The 19,508-nt window shown below is 43.0% G+C and overlaps 1 protein-coding gene across 1 annotated transcript in view; it reads left to right on the top strand.

Moving 5' to 3' along the window:
* KRCC1 (lysine rich coiled-coil 1) overlaps positions 1 to 2,602 on the top strand; it is a 35,491-nt gene extending 32,889 nt beyond the window's left edge. Inside the window, exons 6-7 of the mRNA XM_065405412.1 lie at positions 247 to 346; positions 1,752 to 2,602. Coding sequence (XP_065261484.1) covers positions 247 to 346; positions 1,752 to 2,556 — 905 coding nt within the window. The 3' untranslated portion in view covers positions 2,557 to 2,602. The remainder of the gene's footprint in view (positions 1 to 246; positions 347 to 1,751) is intronic.
* The last annotated feature ends 16,906 nt before the right edge of the window (positions 2,603 to 19,508 follow it).

The following is a 19,508-nucleotide window of genomic DNA, read 5'->3' as shown; positions in this document are numbered from 1 at the left end:
TCGTTATTTAGATCATGCCCATAATATACTGTATGCTTTAAGGTTTACTATCACAGACCCAAGTCCTCATTTAACTATAACAAAACAAAATCTGTTCACTACAGAAACTTTACATCTGTCTGTAGAAGATTTTAGGAGGATGCTGTCTCTATAAAATAGCAGTTGCATAAGGGAGTAGACAAAATGTGCTTTGCGTTTTGCTGTTTGTTTGCAATCTCTTTAATGTGCAGCTCTCTGTTCTTTCAGCAGTTGGAGTTGGTAACTACATATGTCCTATATGTAACATCACTCTTACGTCTATAGAAATGTACCAGTCCCACATGCAAGGAAATAAACATCAGATTAAGTAAGTCTTTTGTCACTGGGGCACCTGGCATTGGCCACTGTTGGAAGACAGGATACTGGGCTAGATGGACCTTTAGTCTGACCCAGTATGGCCGTTCTTATGTTCCAACTGTATATCTCTGGCTGCACCACTGCACTGTTTTAAAGTTCCTGTTAAAGCGTAGAAGGGGTGGAGGGGGTGCACATCTTGTGCAGTATCCTTTGGTGGCTGCTCTGTTAATTGGCTTTGACGTTGCACATTTATTCTACTGACTTAAATAGATGCCAACAATTTAAAAATCATACTCAGATCAAAAATGTAACTACCATTGGGTGATAACATCATCTCTCTCCCTTCTCCGCTCCCCAGATCAGCTCACGGAGCGAGCACGCTCACACACGCTCGCTCGCTCACACACGCTCGCTCGCTCACACACGCACGCTCGCTCACACACGCACGCTCGCTCACACACACACACACACACACTTTTTAGATGTTCCTTGCCAGTGGACAAGGCCTGCGCAGTTTTTCCTTACTAATTTTGCCACATGGAGGCAGCACCACATACTTCAGTATGGAGCCTTCTGTGTTCAATCACCCTTGGAGGGAATGGTCTGTAATGTAAGGTTACCATTGCCATGGCAATTTAGGACCTGATCCCCCAAAATGTGGAGAGCCCACAACTCCTATTGACCCTTCATGAAAGTTGCTGCACGCCCAACACCTGTTGGGAACAGACCCTGTTAATATTAAACAACCGATATACATAATATAGTAAAACTAGTTATTTACAATCTAGATAGAGAGCGTCTTTAAATCTCTGCGTCCAACTAGTTTAACAGTTTGTGGTTTTAATCTCTCTCTACATTCATACATCCTTTACTATCTGGATTCTGTACCACAGAAAGGTGGGAAGACACAGGATCTTTTTTTTTCTTCCCCTCCACCCCCCTCCCCCCCACACCTTTTTTCCCTTTCCTTTCCTATCTAGTCATTCCCCCAGTCACATCTTTTAAAAAAAACAAGACAAAACTGCTGGTCTTAATAATAATACTTAGCACTTATGTAGTGCTTTTCAAGGCATCTTCTCCTCTTAGTTAATTGCTTAGGTATAAATGTACACCTCTACCCCAATATAACGCTGTCCTCGGGAGCCAAAAAATCTTACCGCGTTATATCGAACTTGCTTTGATCCACCGTAGTGAGCAGCCCCGCCCCCCTGGACCGCTGCTTTACCGCGTTATATCCGAATTTGTGTTCTATCTGGTCGCGTTACATCGGGTCAGAGGTGTACTATGTAACATTCCACATCTGAACCAGGAAGACATAAAAGTCTTTACCTGACATTCTACAATAGTTCAAAAAGGAAACAGGCCAAAAAGTAGATTAGTTTTAGTAACTAAGATTTTATATCTGATTCTTGCAGAGAAACCATGGTTGTCAACCTCATAAAGAATTCAAAGAAAACATATGACTCCTTTCAAGATGAATTAGAAGATTACATTAAAGTGCAAAAAGCTAGAGGACTAGAACCAAAAACATATTTCAGAAAAGCAGAGGAGGAAGAGTTTGAAAACTACGAGTTAGAAGCAGTAAATGATTGTGATGATATTGTATCTTCCGATGTTACATTTGAACAAGGACAGCATTCCATCCTCTTCTCAGAAACATATATGTCATCACATGCTGTTGAAAACAGATCGCTGTGCTGGTCACCAGCTCATGAGAATAGGCTAAGACTAGAAAACATGGCTAAAGGTCATGACAGCAAGGAATATTATTCAGAAACGCAAACATCTCAGGTGACCCCTTTCAAAGATGACAGCTATGGCCTATCATCTGCAGAATCCAGTGACTGCTACAAACACATCTCTTCTGATAATAGCACCCACTCCTATAGGAAAGGCCGAAAGCTTCGAAGGAAACATGAAGAGGGGGAAAGACACACTGGGGAAGGAGAAGAGAAACACAACAAAGAAGCCACAAAGCAGAAGAAAAAGGAAAACAGTGAAGACACAGATTCTGGAAAGGACAGTGAAATGCAAAAGCGAAGAAAGATTGATACAGATTCAACTCACGAGAAAAAATCAAAGCACAGTAAAGACAAAAGAATTAAAGAAATACCCACTGAGAAGGAGAGTAGAAAGCACAAAAAGGATAAAAGGAAACCACAGCCTGATGGAAAAACAGAAGAAGAGATACTTTGGGATGAATCTATCCTGGGATTCTAATAGAGGTTTTGATTAACTTTATGAAGTCGGTATTTTTTGTAGTCTCTCTTAACCATGGTGTACTATGTTATGACTCAATAATTTTTGTCCCACTCTGTGGAAGCGAGAAAAAGCCTGACTTCTGAAACTATTGGGTAGTAGGTATGAATCAGCTTTTAATAATCTCATACACACAACAGTCATACAACAACGTGAATTGAAAGCCTATAATCTGTTCTGGAATGTACTTCAAATATGGGTCAGTAGCTATAGCATTCCTTTTGGAGTTTTATCACAATGAATTGTCTCTTCCAAATCATATTACTGGCATTAATATGGAGAATTTGGTGGTTATTCCATTAGTATACAGAATCTTGTAAAATAAATGACAAGTACACAGTGTTCACAATCCTCCCTGTTCCAGTTTCACTAAAGGCTTTTAAAGGGGAATGTGAAAAATATTTAGGTTTTTTGGTTCCAATTATTTACAACTGTTATTTTTTTCACCCAGTTCTGAGTGAAGAGAGAGAGTCTATTAAACATGTAACTGATTCTCAGACATATGTTGTCCAGTATATTTTTCTCATAGCTGTGATCCAAATTTTTAGTTTAGGAAATACTGATAAAGTACCATATGCAAAATCAGTTTCAGTTGGTAATTCCAGGCTAAGTAGTGTTTGCCACTCTGATTCAAGATACTTTACTTAAAGTCTGCAACTACCAGTGGTGGAATAGAGCTTGGTTTGAAGAGCAAACCAAAAATGCTTGAAAAATTCAAGAACAACTTGGTGGGGGGTTAGAAATAACATTTTATTAGCTCTTCATTCACAATATGAAACTAGATCCTTTTGATAGAAAACTAATGTAATATTTGGTGTCTTGTGGTACATGAAATGAGCTGGTATTCTCAGGCTGCCTTTGTGCTACTCTTATGGGTAGTCTCAGGTCCTGGTTCAATGGGCCATTGAGACTGGAACTACCTTTGCACCCCTACAGATGGTCCTTCTATGGCAGGGTTAGGTCACATTAGCAAAGGAGTGGGGGAGGGGCATGCACAGTGTCTGCCTATGGCAGTGGTTTTCAATCTGTAGTCTGCGGACCTCTTATGTCTAAGATTTCCAAAGGGGTCCACACCTTCATTTGACATTTTTTTAGGGGTCCACACAACAACAACAAAAGGTTGAAAACCACTGGCCTGCGATGTCTGGGGCTCTTTGGCTAAAGGAGGATAGGAGTTTCCTTTGCTGTCATTCTTTCACCTTTAGGAGTGTTAAATTGACTCTAAAATGCTGTTCTGCTCACCCAAAGAGTGATTGGTCTGTTGTGTAAATGCTGCACATGCTACTTGTCAAATGTTCTCATCCAGCATATGTGATATGGATCTCTATTTTATATAGAGACGTTATAATTTTCTAGCCATTCATATTATATAAATAATGAATGTGGTTCATATTTTTTTTCAGATATTTATTTGCAAATTTGTGTCACTAGGTATTTATATGACAGTCCATTTTTTAAACAATTACCAAGCCTGTTTAAAAAAAAAATCTTAACGTGTATTGCAAGTACATGTTTACCATATATACTGTTTTTAACTGTCAACTATCATATGCTTTTTTTCTTCCCTAGTTGCAAAAGCATCTCGATACTGTTGATAATTAAAGGAAAGTCTGCCAATTTTAGGTTATTAATCTAATTGAAACCACAAAAGCATGGGAATTTGGAGGTGAGGCACAGACGAAGGCCCCGATTCTACAATCAGATCTGCACGGATGGACAATGACATCTGCATGGAGACCTATTCAAGTCTATGGCACAGATCCGATTGCAGAATCGGGGACTTAATCTGTAACACATTCTTGTTTAAACTTGTATATGGCAAGGGTCTTTAGACAGACAGCTGCTGTATATCAGCACAGCAAGATTGAGCTATGGGCAGTTTTTCAGTCTTAACTCTGAACTTCATTGTTGCATTAGGACTGCTTGAATGTAGGTTCAATATGAGACCGGGTAATCTAACAGTTAGAACGAGGGACTGGGAATCACGACTCCTGGATTCCATTCCCAGCTCTGCCACTGGCTTGCCACATGACCTTGCCTAAGTCACTTCACCTTGCGCTTCAGTTTCTCCATCCGTAAATCAGGTATAATAATAATTACCTCTAAGAGAGGGGTTGTAAGCTATACTGTTTGTAAAGAGTGTGGTGATCCTCAGCCAAAATGTGCTGTGTGCGTGCAACGAGTGTGTATCTTTAGGGTGGATTTTAGTATTTCCTGTGCCCACCTGTCTTTTCTCCCTGGTATGTGGTACATTAAAATATCCATTGTGATATCCAATACAGATATGTTTGAAAAAGGCTATAGAACCTCTCTCCTGCATTTTCAAGAGCAGGAGAAAAGTCTGGTTGACTGTGAAATAGAATATGTAGCAGAATGATGTCATCTGAAAGCTGCACAGTGTACAATTGAAAGATAAATGTGAACTTCTGAATATACCTTGTATGCCCCCCAACTCAGCAAGGTACATTGTGACTATTCACATCTTAAATTTAGTTGTGCACTTAACCTACCTTGCTGAGTCAGGATCTAGGCCTTTAAAATCTCTCCTGAAAAACTCCCCTGGCAGAATCTCTATAAAGTGAAGATTAAGGGGTATTCTATTTTAAATGTAGTATATGGTCTGAATATAATGCCCTTCAACTAGCTCCTATAACTGTGTAGTTCAAATTTATTATATAAGAAGTACAATTTATTTATTTTTATTTCTGGGTTAGTCTAATTGCATAGGGATGTTACCATAGATATAAAAATATATCAGGTGAACAAATTTTCAGAATGCTTCAAATATCAGAATAAGACATTAATTTGACAGTTAAGCATTCCAAAAATTCTTGTAAGTAACATTTGTGTTATTACTCATGTTACTGTGGTAAAAATGCTTAGCGGTATTTAAAAAAATGGGACCAAATTTCAGTGAAGTAGCTAAATGATCATTGTCAATTAGTTTAGGGTTTTCTCTATATCTTATTTATTTTATGCTCTATTGCTTTTAGTAATACCTCTTTAGAATGGGGAGCATATAATTCTAAACGTCCTGAACCTCTGAATCATGAAATGGAGCCCACCATCTGTATTTGGATCCCTCTAAAAGTTAGTAACTGTTGGTTTAAAAAATGTGTTTATCCATCAGAGTACTGAGGTGAAAGCATCAGGCTGTGATTCAAGAGATCTCTGTTCTCTTCCCAACTGTTCCACAGATTTTCTGTACGACCTTGGGCAACTCTCTTAATTTTTCTGTGCCTTAGTTTCCCCATTTGTAAAAATGGGCTGATAATAGTTTCATGGTGGTGTGAGGATAAATCCATTAATTTTTGTGAGAAGTGCAGACACTATGGTTATAGGCTTATAAAAATGTCTATAAATAAAGATATATAGATATGTACAGTGATGTCCAAAAATGAGCATAAATGCCACCATTTTTTTCCCTTTCTGCAGAAAGTCTTAAAAACAAACAGAGAACGATTCCTTCTAGAGAAGGTTCAACCTACAGCTAAAAGAAAAATGAACTCACTTTGGCAGTCACTCTTGTCAGATCAAAAGTTGGGCTGAAACGCCATCTGATAAATTTTCAATAAATGCAGAAGCGTCTTCATTTCAGAGAGCTACAGGAAAAGCACGTAACCAGCTTTGCTGCTGTTCCATGCATGATGAGCTGCACATGATAAACTGGAGCAGCAAGTTAGGCCTAAATTCTCGACTTGTGATTTTGGGGTGTCAAACTTGGCGACCTCTTAAAGGGCCCTGATTTTCAGAGAATGCCGAGGACTTGCTCTCTCAAAATCAGGCTCCATTAAGGTGTCTCAAGTTGAGCACCCAGAATCACTACTTGCTTTTGGAACACGTAGGGCTTCGTGCACCAGCTCTTTCACCTCTAGAGATGTGGTTTTGTCCAACTCAAACTGAACTTGCTGGTCTCATCTTAGAATGTGAAATTCTCTGCTGCACAAACAGGCCGCCTCCTCTAAAGAGGGAAAAGAGGGAGTATTGCATGTCAGGACTGAAGTAATGGGCAGACCCATGCTGTGAAACTTGCACCAGGCCTTTCTGCTCATGCATAGTGCTTTCCTGTGCCTGCTTAGCCTGCTCTCAACTTCAACGCCATTTTTAACCAATATGCTTAACAAGTCACCTGCCACACGATCCCCTCCACATACAGCCACACTGGTGGTGGCTTCATTCACATTATCTCATTAAGGCCCCACTCCCACAAGGTGCTGAGTGACTACAATCCTGCCTGAAGTCTTCACCCAAGTACAGGACTACTCCAACAAGAGGTAAGAGTGCTCAGCACCTTGAAAGATTAGGCCCTAAACATTTAAGGGATAGGGATGCATAATCTTAGCATGTCTCTCTCTTGGTTTAATGTGCCATACAAGGCCAAATCAGGCGTAAACATCCATGCGTTAGTCTGTGAAATCCATCTCCATTATTCACCATCATGCAGTTTTTTGAACTAGAGGGTTCAGTACAGTTCTGAATTATTAGTAGATGAAAACTCTCAGGGCATGATTCTCATTTACGCTATGGCCCCTTTATGCAGCTCTGGCAAGGTATGTAGGTAATATGCCTTAATGCTGGCATAGTTTATATATACATCTGTTTTAAGGTGCTTTGACTCCCAGAGTGATGTAAAAGTGCTCTATTGTAAATGAGATTCAGGCCCTCAAATCTGAGGGAGAATGTCACCCTAGATCCTTAACTGGCTGCTCTATGTATTTTGCATCTCTCTCTCTCTCTTTTTTTTTTTTTTTTTCTAGATTAGCAGATGAAAGAAAACAATTTCTCATCCTTAGGAAAGAGGAGAGCTATGGGCAGACCTCACACATCAACCACACTCCTCTCTCTCTCTCTGCTGTCTCCTCAGCCGTTCATGTGGCAAAGGTGTTATGTAGGCTAACACGTGCAAAGCTATACACACAGTGTGCAGCTTGGCTGTAAGGAGTGGGTGCTTGCAAGGCATCAGGTACGTACAGTATTTAGTGCAGAAGTAGTCGCGGTGGCATAACTCCTCCTGCTCTTCCCTTTCGCGCTGTCCCCCTTCTCTTCATATGTGACAAAACAGGAAAGTTAATGTCAGTGGGGAATAAGAAATTCAGAATATACTTTTGCGTTGATGTCCAGTCTCTATTTTCTTTATAATGACTGTTTGGTCTGCTGTAGTTTTTATCCTAAGCTATTATTTTACACCAATATCTGTAATGATTTAATAGCATGGACTGCTCCTAGCCTTGCCCGTATCGCACTGGCAACTGGATTGAAACCACTAGTTCCGTTCTATGGAAGGGCACGAAAGATGGCAGGATGGAGGCATATATATGTAACAATATAATATGTTCTGTCAGGCTTGTTATCTATCAGAGGTAGCATAACTGTAACAAACATCTTTTTATAAAGCTGTATACAGTAACCCTGTGTTGGGCCAGGGCCGGCTCTAGGATTTTTGCCGCCCAAAGCAAAAACAATTTTGGCCGCCCCCACCCCCGGCCCCGCCTCAACTCCGCCCCTTCCCCAAATCCCCAGCCCTGCCTCCTCCCCCCAGGCTCTCAAGCCTAGGAGGGAGGGGGAGAAGCGGCGCTCGCGCCGCGGCCACTCGGAGTCTCCCCCTCCCTCCCAGGCTCTCAAGCCTGGGAGGGAGGGGGAGCAGCGGCGCGCGAAACGGCCGCTCGGGATCTCCCCCTCCCTCCCAGGTTTGAGAGCCTGGGAGGGAGGGGGAGACCCCGAGCGGCCGCGGCGCGCGAAACAGCTGATTCGCGCGCCGCTGCTCCCCCTCCCTCCCAGGCTTGAGAGCCTGGGAGGGAGGGCGAGTAGCGGCGCGCGAGCGGCAGCAGCAGCAGCAGCGGAGGTGAGGTAGGGCGGCCGGGGCACATTTTTAGGGGCGGCATTCTGGCGCCGGCCATGCCGCCCCTAAAAATGCGCCGCCCCAAGCACCAGCTTGTTTTGCTGGTGCCTAGAGCCGGCCCTGTGTTGGGCATACAAAGAGAAACTGTTACACAGGTAAATGACTTACATGTCTTTGCTCACATTGAGGGGCTCTGGTGTTACCGCAGTTGCCACAAGTGCAGAGCTAGTGTAGTTTAATGTGATCGCAACAGCAAGATGTATGTATCTGGAGTATGATCCAGAATGTGCCTGTGTTGCATTGATGGATCACAGGAGAAATGTAACCTGAGCCTCAAATGTTCTAACCCCTGTGTTTAAATAAGAAGAAGAAGTAGTAAAAATTTAAGCACCTAAATCAGTTGTTTTGGTTTTCAGAAGTGCTGATCACGTGCAGCTCCAGTTGACTTCACTGGAAATTGTGGGTGCTCAGCACCTCTGAAAATCAAAGGCCACCCATTTAGGTGCCTAAAAATGGATTTGAACAAATTTGAATCTTCTGACCTTAGTAAGATTAAGGATAGTTGTGAAATGCTGCAAACGTGACTTCTTAAAGTCACCCATTCTGCCCTATGTGTGTTTATTTGTCTAGTGGGCCCATGAAAATGAGCTTCCCACCACTTGCTGTGCTATGCTTGCTGGCTTGGTTTGTCGCATTCAACATTGAATAATGCTGGTGCCTGCCTATGGAGGTATGGTAAGTCTGTTGATTTCCCCCCTCTAACTCCCCACATCCCCCGCCCCATATTGTGTGGTGGTTGCAGGTCTCTGGTAATGTTTGTTTTAATCTGATACACACAGAGACGTGTATTTGTATTAGTTTTGGTGAGTAGCTGTATAAAGTACATAAATCTTCCTATTGTTCTGATACATGGTACATATGATGGCTCATACAATGGTATACAATCAAACTGATTCTATGAGTCAACAGTGTGCCCTTGCTGCCAAGAAGGCAAATGGCATTTTGGGATGTATAAGTAGGGGCATTGCCAGCAGATCGAGGGACGTGATCATTCCCCTCTATTCTGCATTGGTGAGACCTCATCTGGAGTACTGTGTCCAGTTTTGGGCCCCACACTACAAGAAGGATGTGGAAAAATTGGAAAGAGTCCAGTGGAAGGCAACAAAAATGATTAGGGGGCTGGAGCACATGACTTAGGAGGAGAGGCTGAGGGAACTGGGATTGTTTAGTCTGCAGAAGAGAAGAATGAGGGGGGATTTGATAACTGCTTTCAACTACCTGGAAGGGGGTTCCAAAGAGGATGGATCCAGACTGTCATCGGTGGTACCAGATGACAGAACAAGGAGTAATGGTCTCAAGTTGGAGTGCGGGAGGTTTAGGTTGAATATTAGGGGGGGAAATGTCACTAGGAGGGTGGTGAAGCACTGGAATGGGTTACCCAGGGAAGTGGTGGAATCTCCTTCCTTAAAGGTTTTTAAGGTCAGGCTTGACAAAGCCCTGGCTGGGATGATTTAGTTGGGGATTGGTCCTGCTTTGAGCAGGGGGTTGGACTAGATGACCTCCTGAGGTCCCTTCCAACCCTGATATTCTATGATTCTGTTGCCATTCTAATCTGTATGTGTGTCCTTTGAATGCATTTACAAGGGGCTAATGCTCTGCAGGAGCATTTTTAAAAAAAAAAAGGCAAAAGACACCTGTTAAATTAACATTACAGTTCTGAGTGAATATAGCCAAAGTCAAGGATATTCAGAATTAATGCTTCCTCCCTATCTCTCCACATCATGCTGATGTCAGCCACGTCCTTTTTCATGGTTGCAGAAGCAGTGCTGGAGAGGCCTTCATCCCTGCTTTGAGCTTAGAATGCCTGGTATATTTACAGTAGATAGATGACTCCATCCTCGATTCACACTCCTGCGAATATTGGTGACCACAGACTGGCCCCGATCCTGCAGTCTGATTCACATGGACTGATGTCCATAGAATACTGAACAAGTGTGAGATCTGCCAGCGTGGATCAGATTGGCGGATCAGGGCCACTGTATGTAAGATTACTGCCTGATCTCAAATCTCTGTGTAGGCTGGACTCAAGAGAGTAAGGTGGAAACATCACTTACCTCCCCCCAGCCCTGTTGATTTATGTTTAATCCTGTCATTATTGCAAGGAATGCTGTAAATATAAGATAATTTTAAAAAATATTTTAAAATCTCTGTACTAACAGCCCTGTAAACTCAGTTTTCTTATTGAAATCTAATTACCTTGCCCCCAATTGTATTCTTTTTATGCTTCGTTCAGCTTCGACAGGGAGAGTGGCTTTGTTGATTTCACTTTCTGCTTCTAGTCCATTGTGGTTTTTGCGCACCAGCAAGTTCCTGTTGGAGTTGAGTGCCCATCACTGTAGGGGGAATACCTAATACTTCTATTCCGTTTTTTAACTGAAAATAATTTTATTCATGTTCGGCTCTGCAAAACTCTTGACTATGGGTCTAAACAACTTGGCAGTGTCCTTTTAAACATCTTTTAAGGCTGTTTTAATTTTTATTTTTTCAGGGTTTAGAATAGAAAATATATGAACCCATAAGAGGTCACTGGGTCCCCATCTTAAAATATAATTCCAGTCATTCAGCTCCCCGGTAAAAACAGATGCAATGTGTTTAAATACTTTACAGAGGGAAAGGTTCTCATTTTCTCAGTGTCAATCCTGAACCCATCTACCCTTCCTCATTCTGCCCTATGGAGTAGCTCATATGTCAACCTTCATGTTGATTCAAAAAGTTTTCAGACACTTCAATGGATTTCAAAAGCCTCTCTTGTGTTTTACAGGTGTACAGAGCAGAGAAACAACACAGGGGAGAGGCTATCTCAGCATCCCAGATGAGTTGCCCAACTTTCTACCTAATTCTTCTGAGAACGTTAATCCAGATGATCTCATTGGTCCACCAAGCAACAACCCTCTTTCCAGTCCCTAGTTGAGACTCACTTCTTCAGTTGTGCCCTCAAGAAATGAGCAAACAATTATATCTACGTTACTCCGGGGGGAATTCTGTGCCAAAAAATTAAAAATTATGCGCACAATATTTTAAAATTCTGCAAAATTCTGCATATTTTATTTGTCAAAATAACACAATATAATCCCACCAGTTTCAATTATTTTTGGTCATTTATTTCAAAATACCAGTCAGCAAGTATGTCTGTAACAATACAGACCAACAAAAAAGATTCAGGAAATGTTTTTTGAAAAATAGATTCCTTATTAGGCATATTAATACAGAATTCTGAGTAATAATTCATTTAAACTACAATACAGAACCGTATTTCCCACACCCCTCAGAAGCAGAGCAAAGGCTTGGGGGAGTCAGGGGTAATGGAGGAGCTGAGGGAGAGGGAAGTAAATTGCTGGGAAGGGGCCTGGCTGTGAACTTGGAGGGTTGTTGGGTCTGGGTGGGAAATGTATGGAATGGGGTTTGGGGGGGGGGGGCAAGAAGGGATTGTTAGGGAGCTTCCCCCATGCAGACCCTGACTGACCCCTAGCCTCTCCCATTGAGTCAGGCACATCTGCCCCTGTCCCTGATGTGTCCTTGCACCTCTCCCCCCCGTCCACGTGTGTCCCTCCACTCCCACTCAGACACGCACTCCCCCCATCCCCAGGTGGCCCTGCACCCCTCCCCATCCCTATGTGGCTCTGTACCCCATCCCCATGTGTCTGTGCCCCCACCCATTCACTCCCCTGTCCCTGTGTGTCCCTGTACCGCCTCCCCCTGTCCCCATATGTCTGTGTCCCCACTCAGCCACCCTCTGTCCCTATGTAGCTCAAGCACCCTCCCCCATCACCATGTGGTCCTGTATCTCTCTCCCCCCTGTGGCCCTGTGCCTCCACTCCCATTCAGCCCAGTCTGTCCTTCCCACTAGCCCTTATGAGCCCCTTTCTGACCCCCCCCAGCACTCCATGCTGTCTGTCTCCCCATAGCCCCTGTATTCTGACCTGGCCTGACAGGCACTGTGAAGAAAGCAGGATTTTTCTCTTCCCTAGCTGGCTGGGAGCGGCTGCTGTGTTCTAGCATCACAGCGCCCTCTGGTGAGCAAAAGGCAGAACTACAGCAACATTTAGGCAGAAGCTTTTGTCTGCACAAAAAAATAAAATTATGCATGGCTTATTAATTATGTGTGCACGCAGTAGCGCAGAATTCCCCCAGGAGTACTACATGGTTATAATACCTGTTGATTGGTCATGCTGTGCACGCACATATGCTACATCACATGTGATTGTATTGCTTTGTCCCTCCAGGGGGAGGATAGCTCAGTGGTTTGAGCATTGGCCTGCTAAACCCAGGGTTGTGAGTTCAATTTTTGAGGGGGCCACTTAGGGATCTGGGGCAAAATCAGTACTTGGTCCTGCTAGTGAAGGCAGGGGGCTGAACTTGATGACCTTTCAAGGTCCCTTCCAGTTCTAGGAGATAGGATATCTCCATTAATTTTATTTTACTGCTTTGTTACTGTCACTTGTTTGGTCATGTCCCTTTCTGTACATCCTGTGAAGTGCTTGGCATGCTTTGGAACAATGTAAAACATCTACTACTAACAATGAACTGAGTGATATACAGCCTCAGACCCTATGCCCTGCTACTAGGACTAGCAGGAGGAAAAGCTTTTTATTTTTGTCACTAAAGCCAGCCCTTGTGTTTCTGAACATTAACAGAGAGCAGATCCACTGAGTAAGGTGGTGTCATTTCTACCTAGTCACTTTTCAGAATAAAATCACAGTTTATGCACTAGTGAGGTGCAAAGAGTTATCCCATACACATCAGATTATGAACATCCATCATCATCATCTTTTATTTCATAGAATGCCTTATATGTGCACTGCTTTACACAATGTGTAAGGACAAAAGGTTCTTGGCTCAAATTATAATCTAACTCCGACAAATATAATATGCTGGGCAATTCAGGCCTAGAAACGCAAAGAGACCTTGTGTGGGGGACGCACAGGAAGGTTCTCACCAAAGCAATGACTTTTGGGCAGTGGAAGATTTGAAGGAGGAGATTAAGTTGTTTTTGGCGTGTGGGAGGCAGAAGGCTGCTTCAGGCATAGGGGCCTGTTTGAAAAAAGGTGTAAAGTTAACAATGGGAGAAGTAGATAAAAGGATCCATGAGCAGAGAGGGAAGAGAAGAGCCTAAGGATCTAGAGAGGATGAACAATGTAAGAGCTCTTGCGAAGCCTTGAAGCTTGAGGAGGAGAAATTCAAACAGGAAGTGATATCAGTCTAAAAGGTTTCAAGGGGAACTGGAGGGGCTGAGCTCAAAGTGATGGCAGAGAAGAAACCAAGCAGCCACATCAGCAAAAGAATCCCCTATTCAAATGTTTTCCTGATACTAAAAATTATCTTAAATGATGCAGAAAATTAATTGAAATTACTTATTTAAAATCAGTGGTGGTAGTGTTCCTAGCTCTGTTACTCACCTGCTGACTGACCTTGACCCAGGTTAGTTTATCCTAGTGGAGGTTATGACTAGAGATGGCTGGAGGGTGATAATTCTGTTTTGTGGCAACTTTTTGGAACAAAACCAAAACTTTTCGGAATGATTTTATGAAAACAGAATTGTGTCAAAATGTTCATTTTCAAGTAAAACCTGAGCTTTTTGATCCTAGAAGGTGTGTGACACATTCTATAGCCTGGTGGGTAGGGCCTGGGATGGGGGAGAGCACCATTCAAGTCTCTGCTCTGATTGCCAGAAGAGATTTTCATCCCAGATCTCTCTGAGTCAGGCATGGAAGAGACTTGAACCTGGATCTCCTCATCCCAGTGGCCTCACCACCAGGCTATAGAGGTGTGATCGATAGATAGAAAGAAAGAAAGAATGAATCTCTCAAAATGTCATTTAAATTTCATTTAGTCCAAAATGTTCCAATCAGCTCTAGTTAAGTGACTTGATCATGGTCTACAAGTACATATGCGGGGAAGAGATTTGTGACAGTAAACACCTCTTTAATCTAGCAGAAGGCGGCACGACAAGATCTAGTAGCTGGAAGCTGAATGTAGACAAATTTAGACTAAAAATAAGGCGCCATTTTTTAAGAGTGAGGGTAGCTCACTATTGGAACAACTTATTTAGGGGTGTGATGGATCCTCCATTACTTAAAGTCTTTAAACCAAGCCTGGTTTTCTTTCTAAAAGATATGCTATAGCTCAGACAAGCTATGGGCTTGATGCACAAACTACTGGGTGAGTTTGATGGCCTGCATAACAGGCCAGCGGACTAGATGATCATAACTGGTCCTTTCTGTGTCCTTGAATTTTTCCAAGCTGTAAAACTGAGATATGGTTACATACCTGCCTTTCTAATGCACTTTGAGATCTACGGATGGCAAGGGCTGTATAAGAGCCAAATATAACTAGTAATATGCATTGTAGATTAAAGTTTTTAAAAGTGGCTTAACAAACCTTTGCCTGGTATTCCAAATATTTTTATTATAAAGTAATGCACATTGGAAAAATTAATCCCAAATATACATACAAAATGATGGATTCTAAATTAGCTATTACCGCTCAAGAAAGATCTTGGCATCATCATGGATAATTCTCTGAAAACATCTGCTCAGTGTGCAGCCGCCATCAAAAAAGATAACAGAATGTTAGGAACCATTAGGAAGGGGCTAGATAATCAAAGACAGAAAATATCATAATGCCACTATATAAATACACGGTACACCCATATCTTGAATACTGCGTGCAGTTCTGGTCACCCCATCTCAAAAAAGATATATTAGAATTGGCAAAGGTACAGAGAAGGGCAACAAAAATGATTTAAGGGTATGGAACAACTTCCCTATGAGGAGAGATTAAAAATACTGGGACTGTTCATTTTGGAAAAGAGATGACCAAGGGGTGGGATATGAAGGAGGACTGTTAAATTATGTCTGGTGTGGAGAAAGTGAATGGGGAAGTGTTATTTACCCCTTCACATAGCAAAAGAACCAGAGATCACCCGTTGAAATGAATAGGCACCAGGTTTAAAACAAAGATAAGTACTTCTTCACACAACACAGTCAACCTGTGGAACTCGTTGCCAGGGGATGTGAAGGCCAAAAGTATAACTGGATTCAGAAAAGAATTAGATAAGTTCCTGGAGGATAGGTCCATCAATGGCTATTAGCCAAGATGGTCAGGAATGCAACCCTAGGCTCTGGCTATCCCTAAACCTCCGACTGCCAGAAGCTGGGGCTGGTAGACGGGATGGATCACTCAATAAATTGCCCTGTTCTGTTCATTCCCTCTGAAGCATCTGGCACTGGCCACTGTCAGAGGACAGGATACTGGGGGAGATGGACCATTGCTCTGACCCAGTATGGCCATTCTTATGTTCTTATGATTGTATCTCCTTTGAGTCTCTGTCTCTTAATTAACAATTAGTTAATTGGGCTCAAGTCTTTCAAACACTTGAGAAAATTTAGTTGTGTGCAGAAGTATTTGCAGGATTGGGCACCTTTGTTTCTCAGCTAGACAACCATTGTAAATGAGGACTTGTTCTCCAATGGATTTACCTGGGTTCATTAAATTTTTTATTCCTGTTTTTTAACAATAATTGCAATGCTGTGGTTTTCAATATGATTGATTTTTGCCTTGTGTATTAAATTAAATCAGATTTCATGAACTTTAATAAATATTATGATTATATTTATAGATGTTCTTAATCTAGAAATAAACATTTTATTTTCTTTGGACTGTTTGGGTGTTAAGCAACTGTTTTACTGTTCCTGAAATTGATATACAAGTCCATGTTGCATTCTGTGATGGGGAGTACCAGGCTCTTTGAGGCCCCTCCTGGAGGCCTTGTAGTCCTACCACACCCTGCCCTAGCAAAGGAGCAGTGAAGGTGGGTCCTCCAGCACTGTCTAGAAAGGCTGCAGGAAAGCAGCCAATCAGAGAATAACAGGCTCAGATAAAAGGAGCTACAGGGTCTGAGCAGGTCTGTTCCTGGCTGGAACGAGAAGGGTGATGTAGGGCTGGAAGACTGTGTAGGGTTACCACCCGTCCGTATTTCACCGGACATGTCCGGCTTTTGCGTCTTTAAATAGCCGTCTGGGAGGAATTGGTAACAAGGTTAAAAGGTCCGGGATTTTTCCCCCTCCCCTCCCTCCCTCCCTTCCATGCAGAGTGCGGTGTGGTGATTGTGACAGTGTACCCCATAAGGCTTTATGGGGAGGGGGTGCTTATAAATGTATGTATGACATAACTGGAATATGTTTTGTGCTGCCTGTGCCAGGTAACATATCTCCGTAAAGGTTATGGTCTACTATATCTATTCATCCTGTTTGTACATATATATATCATTTTCTACTTAAGGTTAAGAATATGGGCTGTATGCTTGCTTGGTTTCTAAGTAAGCTTTGGGAGGCATATGGTCAGCTTCTTTAGGAAGGAATTCGCCAGGTTAAGTACCTAATCAGGAAACACTTGGGGAACAATGCATCTTGGAATGCTCCAATCCACATAAGAAGTCTTCCTGGAGACATGCAAGATACCATGTGGACAATGGCTTCAGCCTGTAAAGACTGAGTCATGCAGGGACATGTGACTTGTCCAGGTGACTCCAGAACTCCATCTTGGAGCTGGACTTTGCATAGGAGGGAGGAGGGGGGTCTCCTCCCACAAGAGAGAGTTTATTTAAGCCTGGGGGAGACCCCTCCATCTTGTCTTCAGCTGGCTAAAGAAGGAGCCTCTCCACCCCCCCAGGATACTTGAAAGAAACTGGAACAAAAGACAGAGACTACAGGGGTTGTGAGAGATTGCTGGACCCAGGCTAAAGGGAGATTAGCCTGTAAAAGGGAGCATTCTGGAACTGGTGAGGAACTTATCTGTATTTAGTTTGATTAGGCATAGATTTGCGCATTTTATTTTATTTTGCTTGTGACTTACTTTGTTCTGTCTGTTACTACTTGGAACCACTTAAATCCTACTGTCCGTATTTAATAAAATCACTTTTTATTTAGTAATTTACTCAGAGGGTGTATTAATACCTGAGGGAGCAAACAACTGTGCATATCTCTCTATCAGTGTTATAGAGGGCGAACAATTTATGAGTTTGCCCTGCATAAGCTTTATGCAGGGTAAAACGGATTTATCTGGGTTTAGACCCCATAGGGAGTTGGGCATCTGAGTGCTAAAGACAAGCACACTCCTGTAAGCTGTTTTTAGGTAAACTGGCAGCTTTGGGACAAGTGATTCAGACCCTGAGTCTTTGTTAGAGCAGACTGGAGTGTCTGGCTCAGCAAGACAGGGTGCTGGAATCCTGAGCTGGCAGGGAAAACAGAAACAGGGGTAGCCTTTGCACATTGGGTGGCAGCTCCCAAGGGGGTTTCTGTGATCCAACCCGTCACAGTGGCGTAGTCGGCAGGATCTGTGCACAGCTGATTGCTTTGAGATACTGGTAGTGATTTTAAGTGAGTTTTAAGTGTGGTGGCTGGAGAACAGACAAAGTAGTTACTGGTTTGTTATTTTCTGTTTGCTTATTTCGGGAAAGGGAAGTAGGGACAGAAAAGGAAGCAAAATAAGTAAGACGGAAGATCAGAAGAAACTAAAACTGCACAGGGTACAAATTGCCCAGAAAAGCTGAACGCTGGGCACTGTGAAAGTCTTGGTTAACTAAGAACCCCTGAGCTTAGTGCATCTCAGTCTCAGTGAACTGCAGAGGGGTTGTGGCCCAGCCCAAGAAAGCAGGAAAATGAGTACTAGTGATCTCAGTTTCAGTGAACTGCAGAGGGATTGCAGCCCAGCACAAGCAAGCAGGACAATGAGTACTAGTGACGCTGCTAATAAACTAAAGCTGGCCAGGCTGGTAGCAAAAGAGAAAGAAAATGAACATAAGAGACAGTTGGAACTAAGACAATTAGAAATTAGTGCCAGGGAGGCAGAACATGCAAGGGAAGAGGCTGCCCACAAGAGAGCTATGGAGGCAGAGGCAGCGAGAGCGGAGGTAGAGACAGCTGCCCACAAGAGAGCTATGGAGCTGGAGGCAGCAAGGGAGCGAGCGGCGGCAGCTGCCCAGGAGAGGGCTATGGAGGCCCAGAGGGAGGCCCAGAAACATGAACTGACTGTTATGGAGTCGAGGAGACAAAACCCTCCCCCTGCTGGCTCCACTTCCCCAAAAATCCACAAATGGGAGCGACTATGTCCACAGTATGACGAGTCCAGCGATATCGCCGAATATTTCATCACCTTTGAGAGACTGTGCACCCTCCATGCCATCCCTGAAGATCAGAAGATGACCACATTGATAGCAAAATTGTCTGGCAGAGCTCTGGACATATTCAATAAGATGCCCATTGATGATGCTTCAAACTATGGTAAATTTAAGGAACTGGTTTTGAAACAGTTTCAGGTTACACCTGAAACCTACAGGGTTAAATTCAGGAGCCTTAAGAGGGGATCTGGATTAAGTAATGTGGCTTATGCCAATGAAATGAGAGATTTGGTAGATAAATGGGTGCGGGGGAGAGGCATTACCAGCTTTGAAGGGATGTGTGATCTGGTTACTCAGGAACACTTCCTGAATATGTGCAGTGATGAGGTAAAACAGTATTTGTGGGACAAAAAGGTAAATGCAGTGGGTGAATTAGCTGAGTATGCTGACTCTTATGAGCAAGCACAAGCTGCAATCAAACATAAACCACTGGCGGAGGGGTATAGGGTTGTGGGAAAGCAGAATCACCGTTTTACCCCTGGGTCTGGGAAAAAGGAGGCTGGGCGGTCACCTCCCCATTCCCCTGGTACTCGTCCCAAATTTCCTGTGCAAGGAGAGGAGCCCAAGAGGTGCTATCATTGTAAGTCCCCTGAGCACCTGAGGAATAAGTGTCCCTTGCTAAGTGGAAACAGGCAACAAGTAACACATGAAGCTGTGGCTTCTCAGAGCCAGGCTGTGGCCTCTTTCCACACAGGATTTGTAAAGCTTGCTTCCACACAACCAAGCAATGAACATATGCATGCTGTTAAATTAAATGGTCAAATGCTGCTTGGATTAAGGGACACGGGTGCTGAGATTTCTGTGGTCAGGAGGGACCTGATCCAGGAAAAGGATTTG

This window comes from Emys orbicularis, chromosome 5 (genome assembly GCF_028017835.1).
Source record: "Emys orbicularis isolate rEmyOrb1 chromosome 5, rEmyOrb1.hap1, whole genome shotgun sequence".
In the NCBI taxonomy this organism is placed as follows: domain Eukaryota; kingdom Metazoa; phylum Chordata; order Testudines; family Emydidae; genus Emys; species Emys orbicularis.
Note: the sequence above shows the minus strand (reverse complement) of the source record. Positions and strands in the feature narration are given on the sequence as shown.